Source organism: Pristiophorus japonicus, chromosome 18, assembly GCF_044704955.1.
Source record: "Pristiophorus japonicus isolate sPriJap1 chromosome 18, sPriJap1.hap1, whole genome shotgun sequence".
NCBI classification, from domain to species: Eukaryota; Metazoa; Chordata; class Chondrichthyes; family Pristiophoridae; genus Pristiophorus; species Pristiophorus japonicus.
The window spans coordinates 102452861-102466151 of record NC_091994.1 but is presented as its reverse complement, the minus strand read 5'-3'; the positions used below and the strand labels follow the sequence as shown (position 1 = coordinate 102466151).

At 46.0% G+C, this 13291-nt stretch overlaps 1 protein-coding gene across 1 annotated transcript in view; it reads right to left on the bottom strand.

The window, feature by feature from the left end:
- Window positions 1-1622: 1622 nt before the first annotated feature.
- The window catches only part of mmel1 (membrane metallo-endopeptidase-like 1), a 66080-nt gene continuing 54411 nt past the window's right edge, over window positions 1623-13291 (bottom strand). Inside the window, exons 17-22 of the mRNA XM_070861007.1 lie at window positions 13045-13164; window positions 11370-11503; window positions 8438-8503; window positions 6880-6975; window positions 6071-6147; window positions 1623-2433 (exon numbers count right to left, since the gene is read on the bottom strand). Coding sequence (XP_070717108.1) covers window positions 2334-2433; window positions 6071-6147; window positions 6880-6975; window positions 8438-8503; window positions 11370-11503; window positions 13045-13164 — 593 coding nt within the window. The 3' untranslated portion in view covers window positions 1623-2333. The remainder of the gene's footprint in view (window positions 2434-6070; window positions 6148-6879; window positions 6976-8437; window positions 8504-11369; window positions 11504-13044; window positions 13165-13291) is intronic.

Below are 13291 nucleotides of genomic sequence, written 5' to 3'. Positions count from 1 at the left end.
CACCAGAGGGCACAGCAGTGGGAGACTTGAAGGTTACCTGTACAGATGTGCCTGGCCTAGTATAAAAGGCAGGCCACCAGGTGTGATCCTCACTCTGGAGTTAACAAATAAAGGACTCAGGTCACGACAGTTCAAGTACAACACATTGCCTCGTGGAGTCATTATTAGAGCATCTAAGGACACAACAGATGTGGTGAGTGTAAAGTGCTTGGGATAAACAGGCGACTTTGGACCTCTGATTCCCAATGCTCTCCATCACTGGCGGTTTTCCTCACCTCGTGTTCTGGGCCTGTTGTAGACTCTGATAGAGACGGATTGCTGTGAGTACTCAACAACTCCATTATCATGAGACTACCAGGATGGTAGAGGTGAACTGGATGGACCTTGGTCTGTTTTCCTCAAGCAATTCCTAAGCTCCTATGTGCTGCTGAAGGAACATAATTGTGCGTTAAATGCAGTCATGTATAATGGGTTGGGTGGGAGACAGGAGATACAGTCCGAGCCAAGTGTGCCCCTCACTTCTTCTCTCTTCTCCCCCCCCCCCCCCCCCCCACCCCCGTTCCCCCCTCCCAAGTGACTAGATTTAGAAACTGCAGGCTGTGCATGTATGACGGGTCACTTGCCCCCCACAGTATTCGATCTTACTTGCCCCGTCACTATTGCGTTACTGTCTTCGTCAATAATCTAAACTACAGCCAGAAATGATCTAGTTGACATTTTCTTAAGTCAGTGTTGTTGAACATTGAAGGTAAGAGTAAATTTATCTGGGGCGCAGAATGGGCCACTGCGAATCGCTGCCTGTTTCATGCCCCGCTCCACTTCTTTATCCATTGAACATCGGAACAGGAGCATTTTGCCATTCAATTGGATCATGGCCGATCTATATCTGAACCCCATCTCCCGCCTTTGTTCCATGACCCTCAACACCCTTGAAGTGAAACCAGCGGCCGATTCGCTGGCGTCTGCTTTGTGCTATTGCCCCGATCAATTTCACCCCCTGCAGTGCCCCATCTAGAGTAGAATTTTCTCCAGTCACATATGGGCAAAAATATAATCAAGAGGACTACTTCATCAAAATAATCGGGAGCAGTTCCGGCACCGAGTTTTTAAAAATTAATTCTCGGGATGTGAACAGTGCTAGCATTTTTGTCCATCCCTTGTAATAACGGAGTGGCTTGCTAGGCCGCTTGGCGGGGCAGTCAAGGGTCAGTCACTTATGGAACAGGCGTGAAAATGGATGGCAAGCGGGGTGGCTGCTAAATCCTTCACCCCTGCCCATCCAAGTACAGCTGCAGTGGATAAACCTGCGCTAGCAGGGCAAGTCCATCAGTGGTGGACCCATTGTAACCTGGTTCCACTCCTCCCACAGAAGGCAGCAACAATGCATAATCGTCATAAAGTATTTATTTGAAAATACTGACAGAACAGGAATATATTAAAATCGACACAACGCACCAAGATTAAATAGAGCAATAAAATACATTTTGTCAAATAATTTTTCTGGGTATAAACGATACAGTATAAATCATAGATATACATGATTAAATATATTACAAATAGGTGCAGCTGGAAAAAAGACTTCATACTTAGACCAAAGCACATTGAACTGAATGCTATTATAAAAGGTTTTCAGATACCACTTATTGAAGTTTATATTGTAGAGCAGCACTGGAGAAGTTTTCTTCTTATGAAATATTAACACCAAAATTACACAGCATTTCACACAGTACGCCTTGAGCTATGATTACGTTGGGAAATAAAGAAGTCAAAACAGTTACAAGCAACTGGGACACATCATTTTAACAAGTCATAGCCTTGGCATGCAGAAATTGGACATTCATTAAGTCTTGCTCTTGAGACAGATTCCAGTCAGTGTGCAACAACAGCCCCAGTTAATCTCACTGTACCTTCGAAAAAACTGTGCCCCCGTTCTTTAACCAAATCATAAGAGCTTGAAGTTTGTGCAAACTGCTGGAGTTACAACACTTGAACACATTGCTGTATCTTCTCGAACAAAGAACACTTTGCAAGCTAAAGCACCCTGATATTATTACTGAATGCAAGTAATAGTTAACAGTCATGTTAAGGTATAAAACAGTCAGTGTTTAGAGGACTTGCTTAATCAGCCTAACAACCAACTCCCCACTAATTATCCCCTCTGTTCGCACACACGTGGAGCAACAGAGAACGCGAGCAATAACCTTGGCTGTGATTGATTGGAGAAGGGTTATTAGGCACATCTATTGGCTTCTGCCAGCCACTTTTAGCGTTCATGTAATCCAACGACGTTGAAGATTTTGATGGCGTGAACTAACAGTGCTGTCAGTCTTTGGTTACCACACACGGCACTTCTTGGCTGGGTGCATCAGATTGCCTCTTTTACACTGGAAGGCCTCGGCAAAGGCTTCAAAATTCTGGAGGGAACCGATGACTCTGCATGGAGGGGAAAAAAGAAAGAACTTGCATTTATATAGCGCCTTTCATGGCCTCAGGACCTCCCAAAAATGCTCAACAGCCAATTAAGTACTTTAAGTATTGCACCTCATTGGTAATATATGTATTACCAATATTTTTTGTGCCTCGGCATGTTCCATCGTGTGGTGCGGCTGCCATGGGAGACGGGGAGCGGGGGCGAGTCTGAGGGAAGAGCTGTGGTTCTCACTCAACTACCGAGCTTTATAATCTAAACTCATTTACAATACGAGCCGCAGCGAATCCCCCGGGGCCCAGCAGTCCGCGTGGTCCCAGGCCGGGGAGCGGAAGGAGCAGCGTGGCGGTGTACCACTCCAGGGAGCAGCACGTGCTGGAGCAGGAGAGCAACGGCAGCGAAGAGGGCGACTGAATTGGACATCACCAAGATCCAGGTCGCTGATTGGAGCGTTGGCAGGTACTGCAGGAGCGGCGAGGTCGGGGCGAAGGAGCGGCGAGAGATTGTAGAAGGACGTGATCAGGGCCCAGAGAGGTGTGAGTTCAGGGCCCAGAAGAGGCAAGGGCCTGGGGCAGCATTGGCCAGCCCACACGCCGATATGTGTGCGCACTAGGTCCGTGCAGCAGAGCTCCAGTCGTCTTGGTTAACCCTTGCTATTGGACCAAGACCTAGCTCTGTCAAGCCCATGTGGTGGCTGGTGTGCAATGGCCACCCCACGTTAAAAACATCCACGCACAGGCATCTTCCACCCTTCAAGATTTAGTTCGGGATCTGGAATATTAGGTCCTTCATTGAAACACCTGTGAACTTTTTGGCGTGGAAGCAAGTCATCCTCAACTCGAGGGATTGCCTATGATGCTGATGAATATATGTAATGCAGGAAACCAATTTGAGCACAGCAAGCTCCCACAAACAGCAATGTGATCATTGATCAGTTAATCTGGTTGAAGGATAAATATTGGCCCAGGACATAAGAGAGAACTCTCGCCTGCTCTTCTTCAAAATAAGTTAGATGTAGTCCTTACTACTAGGGGGATCAAGGGGTATGGCGAGAAAGCAGGAATGGGGTACTGAAGTTGCATGTTGAGCCATGAACTCATTGAATGGCGGTGCAGGCTCGAAGGGCCGAATGGCCTACTCCTGCACCTATTTTCTATGTTTCTATGTTCTAGTGCCATGGGATCTTTTACATCCACCTGAGAGGGCAGATGGGGTCTCGGTTTAACATCTCATCCGAAAGATGGCACCTCTGACAGTGTTGCGCTCCCTCAGTTTTGCACTGGGAGCGTCAGCCTAGATTTTTGGGCTCAAGTCTCAAATGGAACTTGAACCTACAACCTTTTGATTCAGAAGCGAGAGTGCTGCCCACTGAGCCACGACTGGAAAAGCAATGCAAAGGAGGGAATTTATTCCACAAATCGGGATTAATAGATATTGATGCAATGGCGACATTTTGCACATCTCTGTATTTTTTGGGGGAAACTAACAATGTAGAGATTATAACAAGAATGGTGCTCTATTGATGCTTCTGGTGGGAGGAGATGGTATTTGCCCCCAAGAGAAGAGAAGCAACAAAGCCATCATACGTGGCACTTACCAGCAAATAACTGACAAGTGATGAAATGCAGCTCAAGGCTGGTAGATCTATGCTAAGCAGCACTACAAGCTTACACCTACAACACAGGTTCATTGTGACTGTAAGTGCGTCAAACCTTACACACTGGGCCAGCTCACAAGATCATTAGAAGTGCGTATGTCCAGCACTATATAATTGGGTCATTCCAGTGGCTTATTTTTGTTTAGGGTTAGAGTTATACCAGTCTCTGTTCCATCTCCAGTGATTGTGAGCACAAGCCCTGTTGAAGTGACTGCCTCAATCTTCAAGCTGTTAAAACACAAGCTTGGTGTCACCTGATCATTACATCTCAATGAATCTGCAGCACAGAAAAAGGCCATTCGGCCCAACTGGTCCATGCCAGTGTTTATGCTCCACATGAGCCTCCTCCCACCCTACTTCATCAAGCCCTACTATTCCTTTCTCCCTCATGTGTTTATCTAGCTTCCCCATAAATGCATCTATACTTCTATTCGCCTCAACCACTCCATGTGGTAGCGAGTTCCACATTCTCACCGCTCTCTGGTTACAAGAAGTTTTTCCTAAATTCCTTATTGGATTTATTGGTGATTATTTTATATTTATGGCCCCTAGTTTTGGACTCCCCCACGAGTGGAAACAACTTCACTACGTCTACCCTATAAAACCCCCGCATAACTATAAAGACCTCAATTAGTTCACCCCTCAATCTTCTCTTTTCCAGAGGCCTCAATCACACGACAGTAACGGTTGCCTTATTAAATTAATGAAATACAAAATAAAGACCTGGTTGTTACTCACTAAAACTTGTCTTACAAATGAGAATTCAGCAGCAGGAAGTTGTAATATGGATGAGCCCTCAATGTTGCCCTTCGTCTAAGTGAACAGTTTGAGAACAGGGAAAGAATTCCTGGTGTGCAGCAATCCACATTCCGATTGAATTCCTAGTGAATGCGCACCCTCAGTGCCTGTTTAACCTCAAGGCAGCGTGTGCTCACAGTCTATGTCGGCGGCCCGGTTGATTAGTGTCCATACCGTAAAGCTACCCAATGCTGACATCCAATTCATCAGTTTGAGCTCAAACAGACCCACGATTAAGACTAAGAGGGGAAAGGTCACGCTACAAGGTCAGAGGTTGCATTCAAAGGTGGAAGAAAAAACAGATGCGATCCTTTCCTCAGTCAGATAATAACTGTATTAAAACTTGTTCTGTTTCCCAATAAGGTGATGTACACAGAGAGCAGACAGCATTATCTCTGTGGCTGAAGTAAAACATAAAGGGGCAGAAATTCGGGAGCGCCCCATTTGGGGCACTAACTTTTAAAAGTAGAAAAAATTAGCGTCGGGTGCTAATCTTTTTCTACTTTAAAAACATTCAGGGGTAGCGTTCCAGGAAGGAAGCTAAACCAGGCGCTCCAGTTCCTTCCTGGAGCGCAAGAGGCAGCAGGCAGGGTGGTGAGTGGAGCAGTGATGCACACTGGGCCGTGCAGTGTTGCCGCGTTGAAAGATTCCTTCCCTCCATCAAAGGGAAAGGCTATCACTACAGGCTCGGCAAAAAAAGCTTACCTGCTCCCCGACAGCAACCGCGATCCTGCCCGATCAGCCCGATATCCTGCAGCAGAGTGCAGGGCCGATCGATCACGGGCAAAGAGTGGCAGCAAACCTGAAACAGAGCAGTTACATTCTTTCTGTACTTACCTCGGCCACCTCGCCTTTAACCATCGCTCGAGAAGCGCCCGGCCTCCTGATGGACGCCTCCCGTAACTGCCGGTGTTTTCGCCCGGCGATGATGCAGTGGGCGGATTGCAAGTTCGGGTCCGGGGCGCTACGCACAGCGATGACGTCACGATCTCCGGCCGAATATGGCGGGAGCCGATGTTATCGTCACGCCCGGTTCATAAGTGCTTAGTGCCCCAGTATCGCTCCCCAGATGCTATAACGGGAGGTGCTAAGGAGGCCAATTTCTACACCAAAGAAGATAAGCACTTTGCGCTGTCAATGTCCAACATGAATCTAATGATTGCACTGTGTGGGCAGTAGTTACATACCTGAACTTGAGTGGGCTGTGAGCGTCGGTTTTGATCGACTGGCTGGCATACTCAGGCCTATATGACCCACACCACACCTGGAGAACATAAGCAAGTGTTAACCAGGGACTGAAAATGAAGCAGAAGTTTGTATACAGAGAAATGAAATGGAATGAATTAGACAAGTGAATGTAAACATATTGCAAACCAAATTATAGTTTTATACCTGCCAGGGATTGGGATGAAAATGACATTCTGACCAGTTATCTCACCAGAAACTCTCAAGTGTTTGAGGAAGATGGGTTTGCATTTGGATTAAGAGTAATGCTCTGAGTTCATGGTGCCATCGGGGAGCCTCAGCCCTTGGCTGCACACAATGGGCATTACAGGCGTACAGCTCCCGACTCACTGCCAATCAGCACGGCTCCCTAACCGCAGCACAAACCCAGAAATCAGTTCTTAAATATCACATCAATCTTCCTTTGAAACTTTCCACTGACTTAGAAATGCAATTGGTTCAGATCTGCATTTGGGTCCCAAGGGTCAGTCAGTTTGGATGAGGCAATCCCATATCTGGTTGAGATAGTTGGAAACCTCCTTAAAAAGGTCCAACATTGCTCCATTATATACACAATGAAGGACTTGATAAGATGTCCAACAATCACCTCATTATTCCCCACTTTACTGTACTACATATACATATGATGGCCAAGGTAGGAGCCCCTCCTAAATGCCTTCACTTTGTCCCCCTTACTGTGCTATATAGGTGGTAAGCCCCTTCCCTTTGCCCTCTTGCCCCGTTCTGCACTATAACGCACTGACCATATTACCTGTGCAAAGTTAAGAAAGAAAAGTTGTTTGTGTGTCAGATCCAAGCCAGGCAGTTTTACTTCTTCTCCTTCTTTCTTCACCCATTTTAAATAGGCCTGGAAAACACATGGCGAAGGCAATAAAACCAAACCATCAAAACTGACTCTACAGGTTAATGGGTGGAAAAGGACATGGCTGAGACCGCTCAAAATTCCAAAATACTGTTCTGCGTACAACGGCCAGCAAAACTGCCCTCGCAAGCACAGTTACACTAATCTGCCATCACATGGTTGCTACAGCAAGCATCTGAACTACTTTCATCTGAATTTATTTTTTTAATCTTTCTGAATTCCCTTCTGTTGCCTCTCCTCTCCTCAAGCCGTTGACTTGCCCTAGCGTGCTGGCAACTCTGTGGTACCATGTCCAACGTGTGTGAATAGATAGGAAATAGCAGCAGGCCACCTGACCAGGAGGGAGTTGGGATCACAACAGGCAGCGATACTGTTCTCACCCATTCTCCACTCAGCTGGATGGCATTCAGGACACCCTGACTGATTTTTTATTTCTAAACCTTAGCCTACATCATCATAGTCGGTCCCTCGAAGCGAGGATGACTTGCTTCCACGTCAAAAAAGGATGAGTTTACAGGTGTTTCAATGAAGGATCCGAACTACATCCTGAAGGGTGGAAGTTGCCTGTGCGTGGATTTTTTTAACGTGTGGTGGCCGTTGCACACCAGCCACCACACGGGCTTGACAGAGCTAGGTCTTGGTCCAGTGGCAAGGGTTAACTAAGACGACTGGAGACCTGCTCTGCTGCACGGACCTAGTAGCAGAGGTGCTACACACGGTGAGGCCAATTGTAGAATGTCCATATCTACCCTAGCTGAGATGAGCTAGCTCGGTGAAGAACTGAAGCTTATTGTAGTCAGTATGCGGTGGAAGCAGATTCAATAATAACTTTCAAAAGGGGAATTGGATACATACTTGAAAGGGGAAAAACTTGCTGGACTATGGAGAACGAACAGGGCATTGGGACTAATTGGAGAGCTCTTTCAAGGAGCCAGCTCAGACACAATGGGCCAAATGGCCTTCTGTGCTGTACCATTGTATGATTCTGCAAATGCAGCAAACTCAAATCATACTTGTTAAAGCAAATCGATGAAGTATGGGATTTAACAATTGTGTTAAACAGACAAGCAGTGATTCTGCAATCTGGCATTCCCAACAGGAGCGGCATTCACAGGTGATCGTGGGCGTGTACCCTGTGATTTTTTTCCGTCCATTATTTCTACTGATGGGGATCACTCCTATCATTTTTTTTTCAATATTGAACAGTTTATTTGCATTTCACATTAGGAGCCCAGGTCTCACAGCTCTGTGTACAAAGTCACAAGACATCTTTCCCTACAGGAGGGGGGTGCCAATTAAATAAATACAAGTAAACACAATAAGCTTGATCCCATCAGTCAGTTTAGTCACTCTCCCCCAGGATGTGCTTGTCCTATGGGGTTCTTTTCTCTGTAGAATATCATTGACTTGTGAATCTGAAGTACGCTGGCGAGTTTCAGTGCCGTACCTTGTATGCCTGTCTGACACCTCCATTGTCTGCGATATTTTCGCCCAAAGTACTGATCCCGCTCACCTGTGTCAAAAGAAATTCCTGAATGAAGTGAAACATTACACGACAGACAGGGGAGAAAAAACTATGACTGGCAGCTGAGGGGGGAAAAAGGGATATGATTTCTCGAATTCTGTCTTCAATTATATTGTCTCTCAGAGACATGCACAGCATCGCTCTCCAGGTCAGCGAAGGGACAGGCATGAGATTTATGACCAAAAGGAGTGAGACTTGTGAAGCTAAAAATGAACGATGTCAATAGTCGAGGACAAGCTCTGCACATTTGCATGACATTCCTCTGGCTAATACTTTTAATAGAGGTATTAACCTGGTTAAAATAAATGGGTTATCTTCATTAAAATGGCAGACATGCAAATGTAATCTGAACACAAGCACTGCCTGACTCTATGGGCAGACAGCCATTTCTAGCCTGCTTGTTTTTGCTTGTTCTCAGGCTGTGGGCGAGGCTGGCATTTATTGCCCATCTCACGTTGCCCGTAGCAGTGGGCCTTCTCCTTGAACCACTGCAATCCTGCCAGTGATGGGTGTTCCTATGATGATGTTAGCTGGTGGATTTGGACCCTAGCCTCCAGAGTTCTGTTTATTTGTAAGATTACATTTTTAAAGAAAGACAGGCTTACATTTATATAGCGCCTTTCACAACCACCAGACGTGTCAAAGCGTTTTACCGCCCGTTAAATACTTTTGGAGTGTAGTCACTGTTGTAATGTTGGGAAACGCAGCAGCCAATTTGCGCACAGCAAGCTCCCACAAACAGCAGTGTGATAATGACCAGATAAACTGTTTTTTTTGTTATGTCGATTGAGGAATAAATATTGGCTAGGGCACCGCGGATAACTCCCCTGCTCTTCTTCGAAATAGTGCTGTGGGATCTTTTACCTCCACCTGAGAGAGGAGATGGGGCCTTGGTTTAACGTCTCAAGCGAAAGACGGCACCTCCGGCGGTGCAGCGCTCCCTCAGCCCTGCACTGAAGTGTCAGCCTAGATTTATGTGCTCAAGTCTCCAGTGTGGGAAGCCAAAAAATGAGCAAATCCCATCATAAATGCGACTTTGAAAATAAATGCGAATCGATAGGGTATTCGAAGGGAGAGGGAGTTGGTAATAGAAGGACAGCCAGTTTATTGGCTGTGCAATGATATATAGCGCATGTTAGAAAACAAAGAATATATAGTTGGAGAGGGTTTGTACACCTTGCATTGCAAGAAGACGGTGGCGGGGGGGCGGGGGGGGCGGTTGGTGGGCAGGGGGTGGAGAATTCTCTTCCTGTTGTACTCTGAATCAGGCAGGATCATGGCAGAGAGTGAGAATTAATTCAGGCAGTGAGGTCTATTCCACAGATCCCCAACTGGGACTTCCCTCCACTCGCTCTTGCTGGAACCACATCTGGTCATCCCTTCCCCATCCACCTGATGCATATGGTGGTCCGAAGGAGGGGAGTGCAGCCCCGAGTCCTTGGAAGATTTCCCTCATCGACCCCATTAGGTGCTGCCCACCCTCCCCCATCCCGAGACTGCCATGTGGAAGATATGGAAGCCCCGTGAAATGGGGCAAATGCCCTGGAGGGAGGGGACCCAGTAAAAGAAAGAAAGACTTGCATTTATATAGCGCCTTTCATGACTACTGGACGTCTCAAAGCACTTTACAGCATATGAAGTACTTTTTTTTTGAAGTGTAGTCACTTTGTAATGTAGGAAATGTGGCTGCCAACTTGCGCACAGCAAGCTCCCACAAACAGCAATGTGATAATGACCAGATGATCTGTTTTTGCTGTGTTGATTGAGGGATAGATATTGGCCAGGACACCAGGTATAACTCCCCTGCTCTTCTTTGAAGTAGTGCCATGGGTCCTTTTACGTCCACCTGAGAGAGCAGACGGGGTCTCAGTTTAATGTCTCATCTGAAAGACGACACCTCTGACAGTACAGCACTCCCTCAGCACTGCACTGGAGTGTCAGCCTACATATGTGCTCAAGTTCCCGGAGTGGGACTTGAACCCACAACCTGCTGACTCAGAGGCGAGTGCGCTACCCACTGAGCCACAGCTGACACAGTAGTAGTAGTAACCCATTCCTCTCCCTCCAGCCTGCCCCCAAACGTTTACCTGCTGAAAGCCTCAGTCTCAGCAAAGGCCTTCAGTAAGACGTGTTCGCCAATCTTCAGGGCACTTCTGCCCCTTTAAAGTCCCTTCCTGTCTCTTCTGGTGCTGCGGCATTATAAATATTCCCGTCATTGCATGGGCAGGCTCCTTTCTGGATATGGTAATCCTACCTGGGGCCGGCTGTGCATAGTGAAGGTCTCCTGAATGGGGAACAGGGGTTGGATTGTGGTGAATCCCCACCAGAACTCCACCTCCACCTTAAAGGAGGAGAATCTCAAAAGGTCAGTAAAGCAACGTCACTGACATATTTGGGTTTGAGTGGAGAATGACCTTAGGATCTGAGACAAAACATGATTGGATGAAACTCTAAACAATGTTAAAGAGACAAAATCATTTTTTTCTCGAAAAAGATAACAGGAAGATTATTCACAAAAGTGAGAAAGCCACCTTAGACCAGAGGAGGTGAAAGATGAGAAAAACTTGCTTTCATATAATGCCTTTCCCATCCTCAGGAAGCCCTAAAGCACTTGAAAGCCAATCAATTCCTTTTGTAGTGCAGTCAATGCTGAAATGTAGGGTGGAGGGGGGGGGTTACATAGCAAGATCCCACAAACAGCAATGAGATAAATGACCTGTTTCGGTGATTACTCACTGCTACTGACTAACTCAGCACACTGTCCCCATCTCTCAGCTGAGCAGGAACTCCACCATATTTATTTCTCTCTGCTCTCACTTGAGAAAAAAATTTAAATGAGAGCGAGAATACTCACATTCTGTCCTCCAGCTAAATCCCACGTGTAGTTTCCGTACTGATGCACCATGCACCGGGATTGGTCATTGAAATGTGTGGCTGAGAAATTGCTCCACCAGTCATACATGTTGCCATCCTTATCGAAATTTCTTCCTAGAGATTACAAAAATGCAATGAAGAAAGTTGTTCTTTTTTTATTGAAATGAAAACCAAATTGAAATGAAGCCTCCATTATTGGCCATAATGGAGAATGCCAATTGGCAGAAAATCCCATGTCTGCAAATATTGATCTTGCATGCATGTTACAGCAATACCCTAGACACAGCAATGAAAACCAACACAAATCTAATAACACAGAAACATTATGCAATTTTATTCACCAATGAAAAAACAAAATGCAAATAACAAACAAAGCTGTGTAACAAAGGGTGACTCGCTGGAGGTTTCGTTGTATGGAAAGTCTGGTGGCTAATCGAGAGTGTGGATAATAGTATGGTCCTGAAGGGTATTTCAATACTAGATTGAAAGGATTACCCAGTAGGGTGGGAGGCATTACAAATGAAGAATTCTTCTTCTGCTCCTGTTGATTCTCTACTTTCAAATTAAAGGGGTGATTTTCCAGTGGGGAGCCTTGACCACCAACTGCAAGCATTAGGAAATTGGGCAACACACCAGGAAATTGTAGGGAAAAGCATCAGGAAATTGTAGGGCAGCTCATCAGGAAATTGTAGGGCAGCTCATCAGGAAATTGTAGGGCAAAGCACCAGGAAATTGTAGGGCAACGCAGCAGGAAATTGTAGGGCAACACATCAGGAAATTGGAGGGCAAAGCACCAGGAAATTGTAGGGCAACGCAGCAGGAAATTGTAGGGCAACGCAGCAGGAAATTGTAGGGCAGCTCATCAGGAAATTGTAGGGCAACGCAGCAGAAAATTGTAGGGCAAAGCATCAGGAAATTGTAGGGCAACGCAGCAGGAAATTGTAGGGCAGCTCATCAGGAAATCGTAGGGCAGCTCATCAGGAAATTGTAGGGCAACGCATCAAGAAATTGTAGGGCAACGCAGCAGGAAATTGTAGGGCAAAGCATCTGGAAATTGTATGACAAAGCATTCGGAAATTGTAGGGCAATGCATTAGGAAATTGTAGGGCAATGCATCAGGAAATTGTAGGGCAATGCATCAGGAAATTGTAGGGCAATGCATCAGGAAATTGTAGGGCAATGCATTAGGAAATTGTAGGGCAACACATTAGGAAATTGTAGGGCAATGCATCAGGAAATTGTAGGGCAACACATTAGGAAATTGTAGGGCAATGCATTAGGAAATTGTAGGGCAACTCATTAGACATTTCCTGGTCCGTAGGTCAGTCAGTAGACAAGGTGTCCACTGGGAGTGCACATTCAGAAAAGCAGCCAGCTTAAATCAGGACAACTTGGATCGCACCTCTCAACCTGCAACCTAGCGGAAGGTCGGTGGGAGAGAGTTCAGCCCCGGGGCGAGAGTGCAGTTCTCAGTAAATTCGCTGATTTTGGAAGCTTAGGAGTCAGGTTGGCAACTTTTATTTTAAACCTCTGTTGCACTCTTTAATGTCAGGATGAGAGATTCAATGAAGCAACATGGAAAAGTAGCTGAGTGGTACATCAGTGATGTCTTTACATCCATATCGCAGTCAGATAACCATCCCATTCATGCTCACCATTGTCATCAAATCCATGGGTTATCTCATGGCCGATCACCATGCCAATCCCTCCAAAGTTCAGCGCTTGAAGTTGGTGTTTACTGAAGAACGGGGGCTGCAGAATCCCAGCTGGAAATACTGCAAAAAACAAACAACCTGCTCAAGTATGAACGCCCCAAAACTGAAGTATACATTCCTGAAAAGTGGTTTTGTGATTATACAAGACATACTAGAAATTATATGAAAGAAAGAAGGAAAAATAAGA